General features: G+C 35.3%; 1 protein-coding gene across 1 annotated transcript in view; it reads right to left on the bottom strand.

Moving 5' to 3' along the window:
* Positions 1-26,057, bottom strand: part of CACNA2D1 (calcium voltage-gated channel auxiliary subunit alpha2delta 1) — a gene marked incomplete at its 5' end in the record, with an annotated part of 351,550 nt that overhangs the window by 32,970 nt on the left and 292,523 nt on the right. The window contains 8 exons of the mRNA XM_027886307.1: positions 4,309-4,380; positions 5,222-5,293; positions 13,223-13,297; positions 14,569-14,643; positions 16,279-16,347; positions 19,643-19,732; positions 21,333-21,382; positions 23,271-23,349. Of these exons, the coding sequence (XP_027742108.1) occupies positions 4,309-4,380; positions 5,222-5,293; positions 13,223-13,297; positions 14,569-14,643; positions 16,279-16,347; positions 19,643-19,732; positions 21,333-21,382; positions 23,271-23,349 (582 nt within the window). The remainder of the gene's footprint in view (positions 1-4,308; positions 4,381-5,221; positions 5,294-13,222; positions 13,298-14,568; positions 14,644-16,278; positions 16,348-19,642; positions 19,733-21,332; positions 21,383-23,270; positions 23,350-26,057) is intronic.

Below are 26,057 nucleotides of genomic sequence, written 5' to 3'. Positions count from 1 at the left end.
AAAAAGTAAACACTGAAGTAAATGTTTATTTTTAAATAACTTAATATATTAGAATAAACTTTACTATTTGCTTTCTTGTGGTATGAAAAATAGTGTCATATGCAGAGACCCACAGTTCCCCATAGATTTAATCATGGATCCACCTGGCTGACATCCTTTTACTCAGTTTTTCACTTTGAAAACTATAATTTTATGCCATCTGCAACGCATTATATTATTCTTTTACAATCAGAGTTTTGTAAGTATGCCAGCAATGAAGACTATACAGCTGTTGCACTGCAACATGACAAACACTGGTGAAAGGTACCACAGGTATATCTCTGCCCTCTTTCTTTCCCTATGGTAAAAGGATAGTGAGGAAACGACCATGGTTGTGGAAAAGAGGTGTCTTATTTGATTTATAAATTGAAACCTTCTCATTACTTGGTGGCTGCTTTTCAGTACAGAATGACAGTGTAAATAATTTAATAGCAATTTTGGAAAGAAAATTTTAAAAAGGATAAAAGAAAAACAGGAAAAAAAAGATGTATATATCAACATCTAATGCCCTGATATATTTCACATTTAAAGTTAAAAGACGGCTGAAGAGATTTCTATCCAAGCCTACTTGTATTCAGTGATGTGCCCATACTATTACTTCAGCTTAAGACTAAGTAGACATTTGAACCTAGTGCTGGAAGTCCCTCCAAATTGGGCACGCATCTCCACAACAGAAAAGCAGCGCTCAAGGTGGGAGGCAAGGAAGAGAAGAACTGGGCTGTTTTTAAAGCCTGTTGTGAGCATGCTTGAAAGCAAATTGGTTGAAACCTGCCTCCAAAGGTAACCAAGAAGATCACACATCTTCATACATCAGCTCCCATTTACCTTCACTACTGGGCGGTCTGAGACCATCTCATCCCCAGCTGATCTCTGCCAAAGAACCCACACATGTTATTGCAGCTTTTGTGACCCTTTGGTTTTCACTACTGCCCACCCCAGCTGCCAAATGTGGCAATGCTTTTGTTCCTATGGCATCTCCTCTGTTAGTTGGAAAGCCCCTGAGGCCTTGGGAGACTCCAGCACACCCCACCCACGCTTGCTACGAGTCCAGTGTCTATGCTGTAGTATGAAGTCATCTCCCAAGACACTGCTGGGGCCAGCTGCAATACAAAAGGAAAGCAATGCAAACTTAAACCAAAAAGCAAAACAAAAAGAACATAAATTTTAAGCCTGAAGACTACAACTGTCAGTTCAGAGCAACCGACCACATCAGCCCTTTTTATAAGAAAATATATGAAGCTATCAAGTGCTAAGTGATGCATGGCTCATGCACAGCCCGTGGTTTAAAGCAGTTTTATTCTGGTTCTAGCAGCCTGGAGCTGGGAGGGTGCAATGGCCTGAAGCAGTCATCATCGCCAGCCAGCTCTGGCTGTTCCCTTCTTCTCTCAGAGAGGTCTGGGTAGAGGAAGAAATCTTGGGCCATGATGCAAGGGAAGGTGAGGGTAATTAATTTCATTGGCACTTGAAGCATCCGGGATCAAAAGGCTTGGGATATTCTATTTAAACACAGATTGTGGTCTGGACCGTGTGTAACTGGCACATTCTCACGCACCCAGGGATGTTACATTCCTCCCTCCTGCCCTGGTGCTGTCACTGATTTCAGCATTTGCAATGCTTCCCTCCCTCCCTCCCTCTTTGGGCAAATTGCAAGACAAACTGTTTCAGGTCTTTTGTATCACAAAGCCTGAGAAATGTAAGAACAGCCTGAAATTTCTTCAACATGTTTGCCATCAAAGCAATTTCTTGTACAACTCTAACCATGTTATTGTATTTTTGTGACCTTCTAACCCTCCATCTTCTGATCACCTACACAGAGCCCTTTTCACCCATAGTCTTGGAAGGGAACTCCTTAAATAGAACAACATAAATCTGAAAATGTCCCAGCATGGAGTCTCTTCTTTCTGGAGCAGTTTATCCTTCAGCACAGAAGCCAGCAGGATTTGGGACTCTCTGTTAGGAATGACCAACTCTCCCTTCAAGGAACAGGCTGCTGGCATGTTAAACAGCATGGGCTCCTGACAGAGGTGAGAGACCAGAACTAACATCCAGTGGGGCTTATCCTCTCTGCCCTATAAGGACCTATTAGTTCGCCACCCTCCACCAGTGGAACCACTCAGGAAAAGACGCATTTTTTTTCACTCAGCAGGATTTACCCAGAGATTGTAAAGCAGCATTGTAAAGCTTGGTTTTGGCATTTTACTGTGAGAAAGCACACAGCAGAGTCCTGACAGAAGGCAAGGGGACTGCTGATACAGGTCTCTGCTTTAGAAGAACATGGAAAGTGGTGAAAAGCAGTATGAAGTTGGATACAGAGAAGTGGTGTGGGCACATTTAATGAGATCACAGAACTCCACAGGGTCAAGGACCATAACTTTAAGGCATGCTTTGTATCTGGACAACTTAAGTGCATAAGGCCTCAGTTGAGTTGGTTTTCCTAAAAGAGATTAATGTAATTCTGATATCTACATGATTATATGATCATCATTATAATCATCTTTCAGATAAGATCACCTTGCACAGTTTTGAAGAACTTAAGCATGGTGTCCTGTCCTTATTTGCACTCCTGTTAAATTGCACCATCAGAAGCAGAGTGCTTTGTTAAATCCAGTGCAGATACTAAGAAGTTGAGAAATAGTTATGAGATGTCCATCTTTGGGTCATCAGTAAAGAAAAGACATAGACCTGCTGTGGCAGATCCAGATGAGGGCCACAAATACAGTGGGAGGGTTGGAGCACCTCTCTTATGAAGACAGACCCAGAGAGTTGGGGTTGTTCAGCCTGGAGAGGAGAAGACTCCAAGGAGAGCTTATTGCAGCCTTTCAATACTTCTAAGTATGTCTCCAAAGGCCTGTTGCAGATCCAACTGACCATGAACTAAGTAGACATTCTGAAATCACAGCATGGATGAACTACTGAGACATTTGAGAAAATTCAGCTCTATTTTCAGTCTTATTTAGCAAAGACAACATGGATGCTGCTGCTGATTTTCACCCATGAACACAAGTAAGTTTCTACCATGTTTAAAGAAAAAATAGACTAGGAATATAAAAAACTTCTTTCTGTCAAAGTGAGAACAAGAATATAAGAATCTTCACTCAATGTAGGATTGATTTAGAGGAGTGGTAAGAGGGAATGTTCAATATTGGGAGTCATTTGGTGTCATTTGGCCAAAATTTAAAGTAGTATAAAAGTTAATACCAGTTAAGATGTTGAATGGAATATAAGTAAGGAATGTGCTGGTTTTAACAGAATATGCCCCCCACACCCCCATTATCTGAGGCCCATTTCCTATCAATTTAACCTGATTAGTTTCTTTCTACAGCATATGTCTTCTGAGAAGGAGGAAATTTCTTCTGGAACATTCTGACATTTAAGTACAAACAGCAGAGTTGTTGCAATGTCAAAGTTACAGGAGATCAACAGGAAAGGACAGCTAATACCATACATGGAAAATTAACTGCACAGTTCCAAGAAATTCTGCCAAGTATTGTTATAGTGTGCTTATATATAAGGTTGTGCAGTGTCTGCTAAGTCATTGTTAGTTATATGTTTTATATTCAGAGTAAAAAAGTTTCAAGAAGCTGTTGTAGAACTGTAACTGGGGGGCATGCTCTGGCCAGAACTGCTCCTTTAGAACACCAGTACTGATTTCTTCTAAATAAAGTCCCAGAGAAGAAGAGCACACATTAAAGGATCAATTTTGAGTATTTCCTATTGCTAGGAAATGTTGCTGTGCATTAAAGAAAACAGTAGCAATGTTTCTCAGGAATAAGCATTTTGGGCATTAAAATAAAGAACTCAACAAACTGTACAGAAAGTACATGGTATAATTGTAAGATGAATTTGCTTATCCAAATAGTCTTCATTTATGCCATAAAAAATTTACTTTTTTTCTCAATACTTTCTTCCCATTCAACCACAATATAAACCACCAAACCCATCCTCAGACTTCTCCACAAGCAAATTAAGCACTTTGTTTTCGGATTCATACACAGAAGTAGGCTGGGTCCATTTCCTGGTGAACAGAGTGTAAGACCTCATCAACAACTGCCTGATTAATGATGCACCAAAGAAACCAAGAAACAAAACAATTCTTTTTTTCTTAAGTACATAATTTTTTTTTTCTTACTGTAAGCCAGTCAAAATAGCAAATCTAGAGGGAAAAATGGTACAAACTGTCATTACAAAATGAACATCACAGCATTTCACCATTTCACAGTATTTTTCTGGTTTGGTTTTCTCCTGTAACTCCTTGTGTTCCTTTCTTACCTCATCTTGGGACTTGACCAGTGTTTCAAAAGTTTTTTCTCCACTTTCTCCATCTATCATTTTTTTCCGGATCTATTGGTATGGAAGAAAAGGGAAAAGGAAAAAAAAAAAAAAAAGAAAAAAAGGTGTAAGTGTTGCATGTAACATGAATAATCTTTTCAGTGTTCAAAATATTTCATAGAAACACAGAAAACAGTAATGCATACGAAAGTCACAACTTGTGTCTAGCATTCCTTGTGCCTCCCAGCACATCTTTGTGATGTAGTACTGCTGATTCACAAAAACATTTTTGTACCAGTTTGAGAGAAACTTCTCTCTGAAGCAGCCATTTCAAGGAAACTTAAGGCAGAATATGAAGATACTGAGGAACACTAGTTAATGTCATGAAAGAACAATTTCAAACTAAGTGAAGAAATTCTGATTTCTGAATGTATTGCAAAATCTGTAACTGAAAAATATACAGAGGAATTAACTTGTTGTCAACACTTAACTTTTTTTCTCAGTTCTCTTTCTCACAGTAAAAATCTTGTGTTAATAAGAGATAGGAAAACACTTCTAAAACATTTCAAATAATATTTTGATATTCTATTATTAAGTGTTCTGTTTTGAAAATTTTTTCTATTCCTCTCCCCTTTCAAGGAATTGTTACTTTATGAAGAAGACTAATTTAAATAGAAATCATGGTATCTTTCAAAATGATAGGAATATAATTCATTGCCTTTGCCTATGAATAACACTGGAACTTAATTTGTCTAATTATAGTTTCATCTCCATAAAGTCATCTTCTTATCAAATTTAAAATTCATTTATAGTGAAATAAATTTCCATTCAAAATCTAGAACATGTATTGCTTCTCAATCATTATACACTGAAATACAAGCAGCAACAGGTACTAAGAAAATAGGTTATTTACCTCAACTTTAATATCATTTTCCAATTCAGCATCTAGAAAATCCAGCGTAACAGGCTCCTGGGATTTAGGATTCTGAAGCAGAAGATATTGAATAATCAAATAATAAAGACAGAGTACTGTAATGTTAAAAATCATTCTAATCCTTTCATTCTAAAGTAACCTACTTAACTGGTTTTACTTACCCATCTATTTTAATCTCCTCTAGCACTACTAATGCCCCTAGCTCATTTTATTTTATTTTGTTGGGTAGAGAGGTTAATTGGCTAAGTGAAAATCAAATTAACACTAATTGCCAGTGTCTGTCCACAGCCTGTTATGTATGGATCTCACGCTGGGATGCTGCTTCCCCTTCTCCTGGTATGTCACAGATTGTACAGGTGGAGCAGACACATCAGAGCACAGATACGAATGTCTCACTAGATGTCCTGTCCCTTAGAAGGGAAAGATGAATTTGGGAGGTGTTTCCAATAAGACAGGTACAGCCAACTGTACCCTTCAGCAGTTTTGCCAAGAGCAGACTACAAGACTTGCTGTTATGACTGGGAATGGACTATGGTTCAAGACTCAAAAAGGCACCTCAAAAGGTGTTCTCTGAATGTCTTGCAGTTTTGAAAGCATTTCTCTTGACATCAGTACTGTTATCTCAGTTTAGGAGATGGAAACCTGTAGCACAGAAATACTGAAACCCAAGCTTCCAGACTTAAGGAATGTAAATGATGTCAACCCTCAACTCTAGAGCGCAGAGAATTATGGTGGTCTGCATCTGTAGTAACCCTGGCCCCAGAGGAGTGTGGGAAGAACACTGGAGCTCTCCTGAACACGACCAGATCACCCTCCGGCCTCGGCTCCTTTCTCAGTCGCAGCCTGCACTTACTTGGCCAAAGCCACCTTCCATATGAATTGTAAGGAATCCAACTTTTTTTTTTAGTAATTTTGCCTAAGCCTCATTGACTTTAAATTGTGTGTGGTGTAAAAATCATCAATCTTCATCACCCATAAGTGAGTCCATAATAAACACAGTTATTTAGTGCATCCAGCTAAAAGTGAGTGCATTTCTTTAGAAAAAGAAGTATGGCAATATATGATTTAACCATTTAAATATTACAGTTCAGAGTAGAAAATGAAAAAAAAAAAAAAGGTCAAGTTTTCTTAATTTTTTGATTGAAAATTATTTGCTTTCTGTAATAGCCCTGTTCATACATGAAAGGATCTCAGCACCTAGTTTTCTCAGGAATTGAGGGCTGTTTCTCACACAATTAGCAACACAAAATTTGTCACTAGCTGACACTATTATTTCAAGACTAGTGTAATTTCTGACAATGACATTGTTAAGAGATTTCAGTGATTTACCTATAGTAACATTTACAGGGTAGACTAAAGTCCCTTCCTTCAAAATTATGATTATATTTCTTCTATCATAACATTCTGTGGAAAAGTTACCTGACAAATGTACATGTGACTATTCTATCAAAGAATGCAAGCATGTTTCATCACAATTTATGTATGCATTTCCAGTTCATAGTGGAAGAAAACAATACCCTGCAGAGCTGGTAGAAAATGCCTTCATATAATAGTCTGGAGCGTTAAGAACTTAAAAGTAGTGCTTATTTTAAAGACTGTAATACAGAATAATGCTAGAAGCCATTACTGTCTGCTAAGAGAAAAGCCAATAAATTTATTCTCAGAAAGAGAATATGCACTGGAAGGATTGCAGATAAAGGTTCTGGGTATTTCTTTTAAATATTTACTGAAAACTTCAGGGAAATTTTTACATTTCTTTTTACTGAGGATAGATAAAACTAGCAACTTTAATATAATAACATTAACATATGCTCTCTACTATTTCAAAGCAATTCAATCATTGTTATGCAGTTGCTTTCCACCCACCAACAAATCCACACTCTCAAAAGAAATAGCAAAAGGCTAATATGAAAAAATAAATAAAAATTTACATATCTTACATGCAATGGGTAATGAATAGCATGGTCAAACCCAAACAGCATGCATGAAGGCATTGGCATGGGAGGCATTTACGAAGTTCACATTCCATTCCAACACACAAAGGAACAGAGAAGAAAAGAAATGGTAAAAAAAAAAGAAAAATAAAAAAAAGCCATCACATCAAATCAAGATCAACAGTCATTTCAAATGATAACCTGGGCTACCATAGTCAAGGAGTCCCAAAGAAAAAATAGTCAATTTTAACAGTCTGACAAAATTCAACTATGCATTAACTGTTCTTGTTCTTTTTAATACTTATGTTGCACCACTGCACATTTTTATATAATACTTATTAATGACTTATAATAGGCAAAGAAACAAACCATCTATAAATACATTCTGTGATGTGCCTAAGGCTAAAAGAAAACGACTTGAAATTAGAATATTTTTAAACCCATATTTTAAATTGAAGACTATTTCCCCCTTATATCTTTTCCCCCAAGAAGTGTGTTTTTTACCATTATTTGGGCTCCATAATTTTTATTTCCGAGGTTGCCATTTACTGGGGTTTATTCCAAGCCATGAAGAAACAAACTTACATTTCAGTTTGCTCTTCTCATTATCCAGTCATGAATGTAACATGACTGGAGTAAGCACACTACCACATTCACCAGCACAACTTAACAAAACAGAAGTAAATCACTAGCAATGAAGCATGCAAACAAAAGGAGTGCAGTCCACTTTCAGCATGACAAATAAAGGCAAGGATCTATAATTTCAATGACAACTCAAGAAGGAAACAAAGAAAGAAAGAACTGGTGCAGCAACATAAAAAAATTAAAATATCATTGTCGTGTTTTGGGAGGTCACTATTCTCACAAATTCTATGGAAGGGGAAGGACTTCTTTGCTGTGTTGCAGGAACTTAGTTCCTACTCTTATCTGTGGTACTAATGAAGACACAGGCTATTAGGCTTTCAAAAGAAATGATGGTAAGGATTCAGCAAAATCCTGGGCCACAGATGGAGACAAAGGAGCACCTGGAGTGGATGGGAGCCCAGAGCTTTTCCAGTGCTGCACCTCACTGGGCAGCAAGGACAGCCAGGCAAACCCAGCGCCAGCCAAACCACACCACAACACACTGCAGAGCAAGGTGTGCTCAGAAAACTGACATTCTTTTATGTTCCAGTGCTGCTTTCTGCAGTGCACAAACAAAAAGTCCAGCACAGAGGTGGTCTTCTACAAGTGGTATAAAAGCAACCACCCCAAAGTTGGTGAAATCACTGAGATGACTTAGATCAGTATTTTACACCAGGTTTTACTTGCTATGAAGGCCACAGGTACTGCATTATAGATTCCCATATATGTTAGAAATTAACATAACATACTGTATTTAAGTTCACTATTTTGCTAGTTACATAGCTAGTTTATTTCTTTAATGATTTTTATGTTTTCTCTAAGTGATTTCTGCTCAGGGACTGCATTACATAAACACGACTAATTTCCCTGTTCAGGTTAACAGCAATTAATTCTCTGGACCTGAGTCTGCCAAATTGAGAAATCCAATGTAAATAGCAGATAGAACATATACCCTACCCTGACTTCCCAAGGAAAAAACCTGAACAGCTCACTAAAATTCAGTCATCTTAAACAGCATATACCATACAATAAACCTTGTCAATAAAGCCATAAGAATGATCTTCTGATCTTCTCTTGACTTTGGGTATATGCAAGCAAAGCCAGCACAAGCAGTCTCTTTTTATTTCCAGTATTCAAATTAATTTCAAAATCCAAAGAAGAAGTTTTACAGCATGACTCTAATTAGCACCTATTAGTAAAGCACCATAATTTAATGGAATGCCCTTCACTACAGCCAATAGCATGTTTTCTATTATTTAAACCAGGAAGAATGCAAGCTTCATGCTTTGGAAGCTGTTTGTCACAGTAAACAATTCTCTAGTTAGATTTTTCCTAGTAAGCAGGGCAAAAGCTTTCTAATTATATTCAGGTCTATGCATTCTAATGCACTAATCACCTCCATTCAAAGTTACCTGTACATTGGGTCTCCTTTTTCTCAATTTAACTTTTGGTATGCCCACACCAATTTGCTGAAGTAACAAAAAAGCAGTAATTTATATTTTTGCACTATTAGTAAACAGCATACTTATAGAATAGAAGGTTTTCCTCAACATCTATACTCTCCAGTGTACATTTACTGGAAGCAGAGACTAGCCCTCATTCTGATCAGGAGTTCTGAGCTTTCTGTCAGAATTACATACAGGTTTTGTCTAGGGAAATAAAACCCAGGAATACGTTAATATGAATTAAATTAACAGAGAGCTCTCCTTCCCACATACTCTGACAGCATAAAATATAGGACGTAAATAGTTCACTTTTTGTTTTGTTATATTTGCTCTTCAAACCCAAGTCCTCTTTAATTTCTTAAATAACTACAAACTGGAAGACAAAATACTGGACCTCACTGAAGGCATATGGATTTTTAAAACTATTATTAAATGAATTTTGATCAGAACCACAGTAAAAATGAACAAAAGGACGCTAATCTTTAGAATGGACTGAAAAGTTGAATTATTTGCTATTTTTAAAATCTAATTAAGATTAAGTTTGTTAACACATGCTTAATGGATTCACTTCAGTGACTATGTTTATTTGGTGGCATATCCACCTGTTCTCTCCCAAGACAATGGGAAAAATACATGCATATACACAGAGATACACAAACAAAATTTGCAATGAAACATAAAATGAAGCCCTTGTAATATAACTACACAAAAATAAAAAATGGCATTTTAAGCAGTTTAAAACTATACTAAACTGAAAAATAATGGAAAAAGAAGATTTCTCATGTTATGCTTTGACATAGTTTTCATGTGCAAATAAGAACATGATGCCAAACTTTTTTATGATTTTATTATGCTTTTGAAATTGTTTTTGTTAACTTTCAGCAGCTGTGTAAATAGCTTTACAAGTTCTAAATTTCTAGGGCCTTCTTCCTGTGAGATAATACTGCAGGACAACTCATCAAAATATTGTGTTGAACCAGTTGAGATTTAAGGAAACAGAATTTCAGAAGGAAAGCAGAAGACACTCAGAAGAAGGAAGCATTGGAAGACTAAGAAACCCTCACCTCTTCAAAGGTAAAGATGTAGTTATGTTTTAGTTTACATCTATTGAAAAATTGCTGGCAGAGAGGGTTAAGATGTTGTTGGTTAATACATTAACAGCTACCAGGAGGTTCAACTAAAATTAATATGGCATGTTAAAGAAACTCCATGAATTCTAAATACATCTGTCGTTGTAGTGTACCTTAGTTTTAAAACGTAGTTCTTGTATCAGGCTGAATAGCATGCACCACCCCAAACAAACTGGGAGTGAAAAAGTCTAGTCTGTGTAACTGTTAATAACAACAATAACAATAATAATAATGCAAATGCTTAATATTACGTTTAGACATTATTCTACAACATAAAAATTATCACTTATAAAATATTCTGTTTAAAGCAGAATCTAAATCAAATATTTGAGTAGTATGGGAAAGCATCTCTAAATTTCCATATCCCTTTAGGAAGAAAAAACTATACAGAGCAATCATGACAACTAGTATCCTAATAATCCATCTCAGACTGCCTGGATTAGTTCAGATGAGCAGAAGTAACAAAGCTTTTTATTCTCCAATGTTATAATCCTATACTGCAAAATAACAGCATATACGAGATGAACATAATCTATATCCATCAGTTTCTCACAAGAGTATGTCTAAAATGAGAATACTGCATTGTTTCTTCTTATATTATTCCTGTTAATGAAAAGATAGATTATTTGCATATAAGAAAAAGGTAAATAGGCCACTTGTCATCATCTGAATTACTATAGTCTCTAATTGAGAAAAGACTGGGTCAGTAATGATGCATATATTTGTCTCTGAATATTTCACCAATCAAAATTGTCCAATCAAAATTTTCATTTCTTAAAACATGAAAACCCAATCCAGATATCCAGAAACTGAAGTCCTTCTCAATTCTGAAGTCTATATAAAAACCTTCTTTTCCATTTTTTCCTTTTATTTTTTAAAAGAGACTTTAAAAATAACTCAAAAGGGATATTTCTTTAAGAGTTATGATCGAGTTATTCTTTCTTTTCTTCAGAAGCACTTTTTTCTTTCTTCTTGCATTATACACTTGGCAAAAGATTTCAAACACATTAATTAATTCACTAGGAAATTAATTCAAATATTCACAAAGCGGACTTCCCCCAGCTTAAGAATTAAATTAATTACTAAAATACGTAGATGAATTCTTAATTTCTTTTTCTGTCTTTGACAATTAAAGATGGTGAAGCAGTGAAAAGAGGGTTTGCTTCTTGTAGCTATGACAGGATTATAGAAGGAAAGTTGCACAGGTCAAGGACTTGCTGCTAATCTTGCCTAGGAATGTGGCTGGGAGGAAAAAAGTGATGATATACATCCACTTTATTAAAAAAATATATATTATTTCCTTGCCTAAAGGCAGAAAATACAGGCTTCCATCAAGAATTTTCTCTCAAGTGTACTATGCACTAAAAGATAACATAGGAGTAGGATGGCACTAAAGCTCAAAAACCTTACTGGCCTTATTCATCTGCATTGACAGTTTGTGTTCATCTTAGTTATTCATGTAAGGTGAAGGGCCTTGGGGGAAGACACATGAGGAGCTGCTGGGAGTCCTTTGTGCAGCCTGGGGAAAAGGAGACTGAGGGGACATCTCACTGGGGTCTTCAACATCCTCACAAGGAGAAGATGAGGGGCAGGCATTGATCTCTTCTTTGTGGTGACCCAAGGCAATGGCCTAAAATTGTGTCAGGGGAGGTTTAGGGTGGATATTAGAAAGAGGTTCTTCACCCAGAGTGTGGTTGGGCACTGGAACAGGCTCCCCAGGGCAGGGGTCACAGCACCAAGCCTGACAGAGTTCAAGAGGCATTTGAATGATACTCTCAGGCAGGTGGTGTGACTCTTGGGGATGGTCTTTCGCAGGCCTAAGGATTGGTCTCAGTGATCCTTGTGGGTCCCTTCCAAGTCAGAATATTCTGTGCTTCTGTGATAAACAGCTCAAAACATCTCAATGAGATAAATGTTCGTGTTGACAACTGAACTACATGGATATATTCTTTAGTCCCTAATACTTACAGGGATTTATTATTGTTTCTAACTTTTTACCTGTAAAGAATCTGTACATTTCTGTCCATCCAGAGTGATCTTTCTATTTATTTTTTAGTTAAATAAACTTTGCCTTTGTCTTTTATATAATCCTGCATTTCTGCTCTTTGAATTCAAGAGACAAAATTTACTGAAATTATGTTTCCAGTGGAATCAAAATATGAGAATTTTCAAAAAGCCCACTAAATAGAAGATTGTTTCATATGGAGAAACTTTTCATTAAAACAAAGATTAAACTTAGGATTTCAGGAAAAAACTCCATCTATTCATATTGAAATTTCTCATTAAAATCAGAGTGACAAGATATTTGAGAAGCTACATGTAATGCAGGAGCCTCCACACAGTCAGGACTCAGTTAATGGATAAAGAGCCAGACTGAAATATTTGGTTCTGATTTTCCTGAAATCTGGGGAAAGATGTGTCCTAATCACATTTAGATAAAAATTTCATCTTTAAAGAAGAAAGATCTTTCTCAAGTTAAACTACTAAAAATCTAATATTGTGGGAAGGGGTGCTCAGCTATATCCATCACAACTCTGCAGCTCAGGTTTCCGCTCTAGTAAACAGAAAATACACAAAAAATAAATACAAAAATACTTCACATGTGCATACAAAATATATATGTAATTATTGTATTGATAACTAAATTCAATACAAGCCAAAGCTGGCCTTTGTGCTGGTTAAAGTGGATTTGAATAAAACTGTACATGTACCATGAATGTTTCTGACACCCACAAAACTAAGAAGTCTTTTCTATAAAACCCTTGGACTTCCAGCAGCTTATAGTTTCTGATTTTTTCTGACAATGCCCCCTTATTATATAGAAATAAATTAGAAGGTGTTTCATACCTTTGGTTGGAGATTTGGATGCAGGAGCACATACCCATTAGGATCAATGGCAAAATAGTAACCATTTGGACAAAGCTGAAAGGCAGAAATTAAGTTCACCATTATAAGGTTTTAAGTAATAAAAAAAAGAGTAATTAATGGTTCTCAAGAAATTTTCTCACTGTGGAAAATACATTGCCTTGGGCATTATGAAGTATCAGATATTAACACAGAGAGGATAATTTATTAATATTTACTTTTTAGGATCATAAACTTGGAGAAAAGTTTAGCCTGATGGGACCTTTGAAGGTCAGCTGCTATAACACTTCACTGAAAGCAAAGATAACTTCAAAATAAAGTCCAACTTTGAAGTTGGACTAGGTTTCAAAGAGTCTTTGAATACCTCCAGTGATAATTCCACAACCTCTCTGGGCAACCTGCTCCCTTTTTTTTCTTAATTCCATTTGGAATTTCCATTGCCACACCTATCTTGATTCCCGCAACATCCAGGTCCATTTTCTCCATAACTCTTCTTAGGTTCCTTCCTCAACCTGAACCCATCTCTCTCAGCTCCTTCTTGTGTACCATGCACTCCATACCCTTGGTCAACTGTGCTGGGCCTCAGTGTATTTCTTATACTTAGAAGACCAAATCTGGACACAGTACCCCTGATGCAGGTGTTCACTGCACAGTTGGTCTTCCTTACTGCCAGGGCAAACTGCTAACTTATGTTCTACATGTCCTGCACGACTCCCAGGTCCTTCCCTGCCCTTTGAAGCAGTCTGTCCCAGCCTGTGCTGTGGCGTGTGATTATTCCATTCTAGATGTAGGACTTTGCATCTGCCTTGAGTAAAACTCATGATGTTATTTTGCTTTCTCAGCTGTTGTTTTCCACAGTACTTGTTATTTGGTTAGAAATTTCAGCGCTAGATGTCCACATACATAAATCAATCGTACTGAGTAGGGTACAGACAGACATGTATATTAAAGAGCTTTTCTATAAAGAATTGTCCTATAAAAATGCCAAATATTATTATTAGCTGAAATGATTGAGTTCTCTACACTAAGAACCAAACACTCAACTAAAGAGCTGTGCTTCAAGCTATACGAAAATAATTACTTGTCATATATCCTCCAATGTAAAAGTTGAGTTTTACAGATGCATCCTGATGGAGAGATCACACAAAAACACATATGGCTGGAGAGAAAACCACCAGCAAATGTACAACAATGAAAAAGAATATGAAAAGAAGCCTGCTGGTATTTTGACTCAAATCCAATCATTGCTATATGACTTATGAAAAAGCATGCACAGAAATCCAAAATAAATCATTCATAAAGAGAAACCAACAATGCAAGCAACTTACCGTAAATCGAGGTGTCAGCTTTTTAATGTCCTCCAAAGAGACATCGACCCCCATTACTCCAAGAATCAGCTGATTCTGGTAAGATTCCACAATGTTAGTATATGTTTGACATATTTACAATGCAGAATAACTGCAGCAGTCAGTAAACTTTTATTTTTGCCTTCATCTCTTGATTGACAGATACAATTTGAGAAGTTGCCTATTTACTTATGTGTCTATTCTAAATATTTTAAATAATGTCAAAGTAATTCAAAATAAAATTTAATAAATTCAAAATTTAGTATGGATTATGAAAATTGTTTATGAAGATGAATATGGACACTTTCCTGGATGAATAAACAATATATGTAAGAACAAAACAGATGAAACCAAAAGTGATGTGATAATATTGCCAATTACATAGATACTAAACTACTAGTAAAAACATAGAGCTACTTTTGCATGTTTAGGTTGGGCAACTGGTAAGTGAGATCTCAAAGCAATTAACTCTAATGGCTATGGTATAACGATGAATAAAAAAAATCCCAACTAAACAAAAAAAAAAGTGACTACAAGAATCAACAGCATTTGAAATTAGGGACTCAGGCACCACATTTACTTCACTTGTAGTTTATTTTCCTACTACAGAAGAGGAGTGCAGTCATTTACATATTATCATCTGAATCCCTTCTCCCTATTAAATAAATTTGTAAAATTTATAGGAGGAGGTAGCTTGCAGTCTGTAAATAAATTCAGGCAGAGATATAAATTGAGCGATTTCAAGTTCTCCTCTTGTTCCTCTGTACTAGGCCACATCTGTTTTATTTCTTAGAAAGACATCCTTTGATAATCAGTAGTCTCACTTTGAACCAGACTCAGTCAATTCCAGGCATTGTCTTGTGGATAAGATTATGAAACTTTTTTGTTTGTTTGTTTTGTTGCTTTGTTTTAAAAGGGAAACTAAGAGACCTATTCTGAAAGTAAATAAAACAAATGGTAGTGATCAAATTCTCATTTATTCACTCAGTCTACATAATACCTGGGAAACTGAATCAAATAATATCTTGTTTAAATTTCTGTATATTTTGACCTGAGTGAACATGAGTTTCAAACCAAATGTACAGTATTTTACCATGCATTGTAAAGCATATTCTAGGTCTGTTTTAAAAAATCAGCATTTTGATTTTGTGAAGAGGACATGAATTGATTCCATCTCAGACAGTCATAGAAATGGGCAATTGTATTTATTTAGCACTTAAAATTTAATCTAAGTATACAGTGCTCTTTTCTATTAGCGTTACAACCAACTAATTTAAATTCTCTATATCATTGCCTTTTACCCTGAAATGTCATAGCTTCAGAGATTTGTTAAAAATTTATCTGGACATTCCTTTCTTTGGCAAGGTCTAAATAATATCCTCTACTTCCCACATGTTGAGCGCTTAATGCATTCCCACTGCCACCAAGTCACACTGATGGGTCACAAAATGTCATGTCCTGAAACTCAGAATGACAAAAAGGAGTGCACTGCATTTCTTGTTCCCAGAAGGTTATCAGGTAGCTAGATATGACCCCCGTGCTTCTGATGTACAAGACAAACTGCAAAATGCTCTATGGAAATGCACATTTTTCAAGGCCTTTAATATTGAATGTAACTAATCTAATTTAAATAGCTGCTGCATTTTTTTTTCTTGGTTTTTTTTTTTTCTTTCCCTTTAAGGAACAGCTTACAATTTTCCCATTTTGTTCCCTTGTTAGATTGAAGACGGGTAGAGTTCCTGTAATCACAAGGCCCAGCTCCTAGGAAATAACAACATAAAGAAAGGGAAAAAGATTTTTTAGTTAAAAAGCAAATATTGAACTATAATATATTAGAACAATCCAGCATAGCCAAACACAGACTTTCGGTTTATAAAAATGAGGAAAAAATTCTACTAATTCAATGACTTGATGCAGAGAAAGTTGAAATTACAATCTTTTGTGTCCACATGTTAGTGGGATTAATATATTACTTATTAAAAATAGATTATGTGCAACAACTTAGGATACAAAAAAGTTACAAACAACCTAAATGTTATGAAAATATGTTCACACCTACATTATCTACTATTAAAAAAACCCTGTGGATAATAGAGAAGGGGAAGGTTTGGGAAGGGAAGGGAAGGTTTGGGAAGGGAAAGTTTGGGAAAGGAAGGTTTGGGAAGGGAAAGGAAGGGAAAAAGCCATATCATGCTCAGTGTAAAAAGTGGGGGGAAGGAGGGAGAGGGGGGATGTTTGGAGTGATGTTGTCTGTCTTCCTGTTACACTTGATGAGGCCCTGCTGTCTTGGAGTTGGCTGAACACCTGTCTGCCCATGAGAAGCCGTGAATTAATTCCTTGTTTTGTTTTGCTTGTGTGTATGGCTTTTGCTTTCCCCATTAAACTGTCTTTATCTCAACCTACAAGTTTTCCAGCTTTTACCCTTTGATTCTCTCTCCAGTTCCTCTGGTGGGGGAGTGAGCGAGTATCTTTGTGGGGTTTGACTGCTGGCTGGGGTTAAACCATGACAGGAAAGTAACAAATACATACAGAAAAACCAACAGAAAAATAGAACAGGTAATACTACTACTTTTTCTATCATCACTGCTTTTCAATGGCATGCAATAACGTCTATCATCAGCTCTGCAAAATCACAGTCTCTGGTACTGAGGCAACTGAAGCAAGGAATTTGCATGTATATGAGAAGACATAGGAAAACTCTTTTTCTTTTATTAATGGTCACAAATCATACTGAAAATAGGATCCAGAAAACCATATGTTCAGATACCCAGGACAGTTTTGTTTTCCATTCTAAATTGTCCACAGGGAGATTTCTTCCTTTTTAAATGTGATTGTTGGGGTTTATTTCAATTTTTTTCACCTTACTGATGTTTACTTCTTCTATATATTTAATTGAGGAGTCATATCACTTTTCTCCCTTTGTTTTATTGGAAAAAAATAAGCTAAAATACAACATTAATCCACTCTGATGAAATCTGTTCTCCTCTTCCCAGTCTAGTAGCACCTTTTTGAATTTTAAACCGTCCTTCATGAACCTATGTTTGTGTATCAAATGAAAGGTGATGAGGTCAGAGTTAGTAAAGCTACAAACAAGTTGGAGAGAAGTGGACTTCGTCAGAGAATAAGAGTAATGGGAATGAATTAGTAGAAAAGAGAGAGGACGTTATTTAGAAGTAACATTGAAGACAATGAAAGAGGAGGGGTATGTATGGGAAATAACACCATCTGCCTCCCCTTTTGCAAAAATGAAAAAAAAAAATAAAGAGAAGAAGAATTGTGAATAAATTATGCCTAACTTATAAACCAAAGTATCTAAAAATTCTGGGGTTATCTTGCAGAAAATAAGCCCAGAGCAACACAGTAATACAATTCAAAGAACAGAGCTATAAAAGAGGTGTGAATTGCCACAAATACATTAAATTCTTAAAGACAGCCTTGAAAGCCAGCCTCAAAGGAAAAAACCTCTTTAGAATTTCATAACCTGGGTTTAAAGGTAATTCTATTTCTAATTCTGGGTTTAATGATAGTTCTAATCACATGAGGTAAAATGGTCTGACTTTGCATTACTTTAGTCTGAGCCCCAAAACAGCTGCTGGACAGAAAAGCAAAAGGATAGGAATAAGTCCAGTGAGGCACAAGCAGGAGAACTTTAAGCCCTACATGAGGGAATTGTTTCAGGGAATGTAAGATAATGAACCAATGTGTTAGTGCCATTCCCTCATAAAACCAAGAATCAGGGAAAGGCTTCAGAGGGGGTTAGATTCACCTGTGCCTTTATGCCTTCATCTATGATGAGAAAGTAAACATATTTCAGACTTTACTTCAGTAGTTTACCTACTTTATTTATACATAACTATACACATATGTGTGTATGTATGCACACACACACAAACATATATATAATTATATATACACAAAAACACATATATAACACATGAATGGAGCAAAGCTTGAAGGAAAGACTGAATGAACTCACTGTAACACAACAAATGCATGCAGGTATCACTCATTTTACTTGACTAAACAGATCTCTCCCTATCTCTAGTTACAAATTTATCTTTGGATTTACAACAGGATGTGTACAGAACATATGAACATTTGTCGTCACATCCTGTATGTTTCCAGTCAGTACCTCAACAATAATCAAAAAAACACGGATAATGAACTTCTGGCCATTGAAATTCCAAACTAAAACTAGTTCCTCTATGTCATGCTCAGTTATATAGATGATAAAAATTACACATTGATAAAAATTTTACAGTAATACTGACAGACGGGAAGAAGAGGATTTTGACATGACAGTAGATGATCATGTGAACTTGGATAAATACATGATTCCAAATACCATTTTCCAGTATTTTTTGCATTGTTAGAGTAATTCAGAAGAAGGTTATCTAGAGCAACAGATTGCACTGCTGCTAATAATACGTTGACTTTTGTAGTTTCCCAAACATGTTTGTTTTACATGGCCAATTTGATAAATTCGGCAGTTAGAAAGCATTTCATATATCTTTTTGTCTATTTCCCACTTCCATACTCTCCAGTTAAAGTATCCATTACCTTGAGCAAGCAAGCAATTACAACCATGATAGCTTAAAGATCCAAGTTCAAAATCTGTACAAATACCAAGTAATACTGATAGATTTCATTCCACCTGGAATACTCTTTGGGGGGAAAAAAAAAAAAAAAAAGAAAAAAGGATTCCTTAACAGTGATGTAACAAATTACTGCAGCAGGTACAACACTGGAAAACTATCTGCTTCCTTTTTCTTTTCTTAAGTTGAGGGCAACAGTCACCTACACTTAGAAATCTGTGTAGGATAAATTTCTTTTCTCTCTTAAATTTCAGAACAATTAGAAGGATACTAAGTGCAAGTACTGACCAGCATGCTAGAAATAGCTCTATTCCTAGAGATTTTTCTTTTGAACTGTATAGATATTGGAAACATAAGATTATGTTTGGAACTGTAAGAAAATGGATGCTCTGGAAAACAGACCCCTGTGGTTACTGATTGGCTAAAATTCTTACTTTACCAGAGATAAATAGAAATCATACCAGAGCATCCAGATAGACATTTGTCCATTGGACTTGTTTGGCTTTCTCTCCAGCTAAAACCATTGGTCTTCCCAAAACATCCAGATATTCCTGCCAAAAAATGTAATAAAGTCATCAGAAGGCAGTTATTAGATCAAAGAGCAGAAACAATACAAAATTAAACAATAATAAATAAAAAAATATGGGAAAAAATTCAAAATTCACCAATAATTTAGGAACAGCATTTAACTGTTGTTTTAAAACTGTACCGCAAAAAATTTCAATCTTCAGTTTGCAGTATTTACTGACAAGGTAATTTCCCTATTTCAGCCTCAGTCACATGGACCTTATCCATCCATAACCACCACTCTCTTTTCACAAAGTGAGAATTACAACTATTTTTGTTCCAAAATTAATTGCTAATGACATAATGAAATTACAAGCAGATTGCAGAACCTTCAACCCAGAAGAGAGTGTGGGCGATGGAGGGTGAGTGGTGTAACAGCTGGGTATGTTAAGCTCCTACAGCAACAACTTGCATAACTTCTATTGAAACAAAAAAAAAAAAAAATCAGAGTTATAAAACCTCTTAGTTCCTGCCTTCCTTCAGATTGGGATTGCAGCTAACTCGGGTGATCTTATAAGATGTCAGATTTCTGAACTGCTTTGGCAGTGGATGCCATCAAACTTGTTTCACTTTTCAACCTTTTCAACCTTTTCTACTTGACTGAACATATTAGGGATACCTCTTGCCAGACACTATCTGGAAGAGTTTAAAAGAATCAAAGAACACTTACTCAAGCCAAAAAAGGACTCTTATTTTCTGCCAAAAAAAATCATGCCTGGCCTTGGAAGGACAAAGAACTGCCATGATATTTCTCTGCTGTTCTGGACATGTGAGTACATGGACTTTCAGATAACTGAAAAGAATACTTGCTCTTCTACACTGTCAGTTTGGATCCTACCATGTAATGCCAGAGTCTTATGCCCTTAGTTAACTACATGCATGTCTGCTAAAATATTCCTTAGTCCTTTTTGAAGGGGAAAATGGTGTCTCTTGCAGAGATTGGATCCACCCAGGAACCTCCTCTACAAGCAGGAGTGTAGTGTGTCTGCCCAGATGAGTTCAGAAACTCTAGCAGGAACAGCTAACCCCTCACATACATCCACAATATTCTCCACTTAATACAAACCCTTTGGACCATGTTGTAAGTATGGCAGGAGGTGGACTATGAATGCCTAGATACATAATAAAAAATTACTGTTTTTATAGACCTTTACAATAAAATTGCTGTCATGTCTCAGGGTCAAAGTTTTAGGGACTATATAAGAGAAAAACTGAGACAAATGAGTCCATATGCAGAGGTCTGCAGGATAAAGAACACTTCAGATGCTCTGTTGTGTGCACATGGTCAGCCCCTTCAGAGGATGTTAACGTGACAAGTATGCACGGAGGCTGCTGTGGGCCAGCTGGCCAGGGAAACAGGGACCACATTTTAAATTGGCTCACTGCAATCACTTAAAAGAAAAAGTTAGAATACTTTAACAGAATAATCCCTCATATGTAGAAGAAAGCCTTATTTTTTTCGCTGTTTTTAATGTAGTACAATTTAATTGATTCAAGCAGGTGGGAAAAGAAAACATGTTTAAGAACAGGAATTACTCCACTTCTCTGTGTTAAAACTGATCTGGATTTGTCCAAAACACTTACCTGGGTGTTTATTCTTATGGCTCCAATAGAAGGAATTTCATAATAATAACCTAAAATTTGGAACAGAAATAATGTCATCTTACTGTAATATATTGCTAGTCTCTTAATCTTGATGAATTTCTAGTTTAATTTTTATAAGAATTATCATGTATTAGTAGTTTTTTAGTAGATGCCACCACAATGCGTGGCCACATATGATGGGTCACCGTGCCATTCAGACTGAGCTAGTTACTCTCAGGCAATGAGAGTGTATGGTGTGTTTCTTTTGTCTGTTTTGTTTAAGTCTAGATAAAGTACTGAGTTTGTACTCATGAAATCCCAGTTACTATGATGTGCAAGCATATTTAATGGTTATTTTAATATGCTGTGATATTCAGCATAATTATATGCTGAATGCATATAGGAATGCAAATATAGCTATGGGCTGCCACAAGGGTATAAAAATATAAGGTATTCTCTGGAAAGGATGAAAAAATCTAATGGGTATTCCTTCTGATTCAACATCAGACATGTCTTTATTCAGCTTTAATTCTATCACTTATTTGTTTGAATTAAAAACATTGTGTATATGGACTAATAAGACTAAAGCCAGGCACTGAGACTTATTTTCTGACATACAAACTTTTAATTAGGAAAAATTTAAAAAAACCTGCTTATTTGGATGTTCAAACAAATAATCACATCAATTTTGGAAGAAGATTATGATCATTTTGCCTAAATGACATAGGTGGTTATGCTTTAAGCCAGATGGTTATCATTTATTTTTAAACAATGGAAGTCACATGCACACAGTATTTTGAGATACAAAGATGTAAGTAAAAAAAAAAAATTTGTTTGAAATATAAATGTCAATTTTCTGTAGTTATTTGACAATACAGTCTTCATTTCATGAAGTTGCAGTATCTTCTGCAAATCTTGCTGGCATGCTGAGGGATTAATGAGGTTGTGATACCTGTACTATTCATATAGGCTACAGATTCTTCTACATTTTCTTTTTCTGTATCTGTACCTTTTTCTCTTCTTTCCATTATTTTATTCTTCTTCCTGAGCATACCTTTATCTCCTTCCCCAGCAGTCTTAATTTTCAAGACCCTTTCTAATCTATCTCACCTCTAACCTCTTGCTTCTCAATGATTTGTAAAATAATTGCACATTTTCGGTCAGGCCTGAAAATTGCTGTATTTAAAGTATGAGAAATATTGTTTGATAAATTATGTATTTTCTTTTTAACTGTATATCTTATGCCTTGTTCTATAGTTATACTGTAAGGTATTTGAGACACCTATTTCTCACACTCTAAAAATGTTTATGAGCATATTTTTCATGTGAAAATTTATAGTAGAAATTCCAAGCAGAAAGCATTTTGCTTCCTTACTTTCACCTGTTTTACTTTTTTTTCTGCTGCATAAATCAGAATAAAAATAGAAACTGCAAGATGGTCTCAGAAGCTAAGAAATCACAGCAAGGATAATTTTGATATTTTCATTATAAAAGGGAAAAATATTCTAAGTCATCTGATCCCTTGTAAGTTTTGAGGAAAACAGAAAGAAATCTAACCAGCCAGCTAACCAAACAAAAACCCTTTTGTCCAGACCACTTAATTTAAAACAGCTTTGCTCAATTTCTTATCTGTCATCAGTTCCATCTTGTCATAGATGGCTATTACAACAAATATTCTCAAAAGTGAACAATAACAATTTATTAATATAAAAACTACTGTGGTAGTTTTTGTACTACATGATGTTTTAAATAAATTAATCAGAAATAAACATGCAGGCTTCTTGTTTATAGATATACACATATACTTTTTGGAACTTTTATTAACAAATACAATAGAGCTAAAAATCAAGCTGAAAAATCTGCCACTTTTAGAGAATAATAAAGAGAACACCTATCCAAAGATCTAGTGAAGATCAGTTTCAAAGAAGAACACAGTACCTTTATTTTCACAGGCCATCCACTGTATGGGTCCCTTGTCATAATTATGTTGACCAACAGAAAATGTGAACACACGTACCTGTGCAAGTTAAAAACCAATGCATATAACTTAACTATACATAATTTATTAGCTGCGACTCTCAACTTAATTATGCTTGGATTTTTCTTACATTTGAATAGAAAAAGAAAACAGTGAACCTTTTTTCACCACAAGAAATGTGAAAGATAAAAGATATAATAAATTATGCCATTTTATGTATGCCTATTATTTTTTTCATGAAGTAGAACCGCAAGAATAATATTCTTTCACGCATCTTTCATACTTCAAAGGTCTTACATTGGTGATCATTCATGAAACATTTAGATTCTTGGGTTTTTTTCTAAGGTGGTAATAATAACTTCTCAGGTTTTGTTAAGTTAGTTGAGGTAATACTAGATGTTTACCAGTGAATTAAAAAGAATATATTCCTGGCAGTATAATTCAAAACAATGCAAAACAGGACTTTTTAGGATATAAAATAATTTCAGGAAAAAAATTTTGAAATTTCCAGATACTACAGAAAACAAATTCTCATTTTGCTGCAACTTTAGTCTTTTTTCATGTAAAATCATTAAATTACTTCAAGAGATTTTCATAGAAGGGTTAAGTTTCTGATATTTCACTTTAAGCTCTTGATAATCATTTATGTGTTTTATTAGCATAATTCTATTCTGTTTAGACAACACAACTCTAATCTATCTCAGTAAGTGTAAGGAGTCATGGCTTCAGACAGAATTCACCAAATTCTCTCCAAGTCTTGGACTGAGAACATGCTTTTCAGCTGAAATTATTTTCCAGGCAAATCTTTTAATTTGGATGAGAAAACTTTAAAACCAATCCTGGCATTGCTGTATAAACATTAAAAATCCTACAATACACATAGAAAAATTACAAATATGAGTCACATAAAAATGAGTGCTTCTGTAGAAGCTGGAAAAAAGTTTTCCCAACAATTTTAATAAACTGTTCACTATACTCATGTCCCTCTGTCCAAAGATCAGACTACTTTTCCTTTTCAAGTATTTCTTTCTTTATGGGTCTTTAATTTCACCTCTTCAATGTGCAAATCACAGATCATGACATGAAATCAGAATACAAATTTCTTTCTGTGGAACTTGAAGACTATGATTAAAATCAAAACAATAGAAATAATTTTCACGCAGGCTATAACTGAGTAATAAGGTAGTGTTTTCTTTAAATAATATTCACAATATAAAATTGCAGAGATTCCCTGTAAACTACTGATAATTGCTAAGTTTTTTGATGACATCATATACAAATTTTCATCATATTATCTAGTATGTGCAATTAGTACCTAAGCTTTCATTTCTCAAATAAGCAACAAAAATTGTGTGACATTATAAGAGCTTAAGTATTAACCAAGAGCTGTAGGAATAGCTCTACATCATCCATCAGCAGCTAGAAAATGGTGAAACTTTATTAGTCTTGACCCCTATATGCAAGGAGGGCAAACAAAGCTTTGTGTTAGATGTCATTTTTAATTAAAAATATGTTTTGATTTGCTTTATCCATACAAGCATTAAAGCAACTACTCTGCTGCACTGAATACTATTCAAGTGCTTGGTTTTTAATTTAAGACTTCTCTGTATAGGGTCATTCCCCAGTAATAAGTCAAACCAATTACATTTCTGGTTACACAGAGAGGTATGGAAATGACTGTGCCTAAGTGAAGATAAAATTTTGTTCTCATAGTTCATAAGGATTAAGACAGAAGAAAAATACTTTCTATTACCTTGAAAACATCACTATTGATAGTGCAAACATGAGTTCACCTCGTATGTTTACATCTGATTTATTATTTTAATACTATACAACATTTGACATCCCCCATTTATGCTTGACTTCTTTTACAAACCGTCAGCTATAATTTTTCAAATGGATCTTTCTGCTTCTGCTTTTTTTTTTTTTTTCCAGTTTGAATATCACAATGGTATTTTCTATTGGCACCTCTCAACTCACAAGGTACCTGCCTACTAAATCCCTGGTTTTTTTGGACTCACACTGCTTCCAGTTTAGTGTCCACTAAATGCTTGATTCAGAATACATTCTCCTCAGAAACTATGGAAAAAACCCACTGAAGGACACTAGTTAGATACTTCAGAGACCTAATATTTCTTTTGGTTTAAAAGTTACTACATCATGTGGGTTTTCTTGTGTGTGTAAAAAACACATGAGTCAATTAGACTGGACTGTCTAGCATTTGATCTCAATATAAAAATGAAGCACTGAATTGGATTCAAGTTGCGAAATGGTATGTAATTTAGGGAAAAGAAGCAGTGTGTTAAATCTGCAACAAATCTATAAAGAATTTAGAATTTAAATTATTGACAACAAGCAGGCGACAATATATCTGATTTACTGTTCCTCGGATAATTAACAGAGATAAAGAACTGCAATGAAAATTGGAGGTTTTAATTATTACTTGGTTTGGCAAGAGGGTGGGATATTCAAAAGAGTATTCTTTTTCCTATTGCCTCATCTGGAATTGAGTAGAATGACAGACCAGCTGGAAAAATGAGTCAGCAAGTCAAACTAAACAAGCCAATTTTAGCAAAAACCCAATGCTCTGTGCTAACGTTTTCTGTGACAGGACCCAGTCAGCCAAAATACTGAGTGCATCTGTCTATATATTTTCCTTATAGGTATCTCTCCAAAGAAGACAATAGACCATTAAACAAATTAAAAATAATTAAAAAAGAGATTTAGTTTCTTTTAATAGGGAATTT

This window comes from Empidonax traillii, unplaced genomic scaffold (genome assembly GCF_003031625.1).
Source record: "Empidonax traillii isolate 1590-97213 ecotype Southwest subspecies unplaced genomic scaffold, ASM303162v1 scaffold185:size1678824, whole genome shotgun sequence".
NCBI classification, from domain to species: Eukaryota; Metazoa; Chordata; class Aves; order Passeriformes; family Tyrannidae; genus Empidonax; species Empidonax traillii.
The sequence above is the reverse complement of the archived record's forward strand: the minus strand, read 5'-3'. Positions and strand labels throughout refer to the sequence as shown.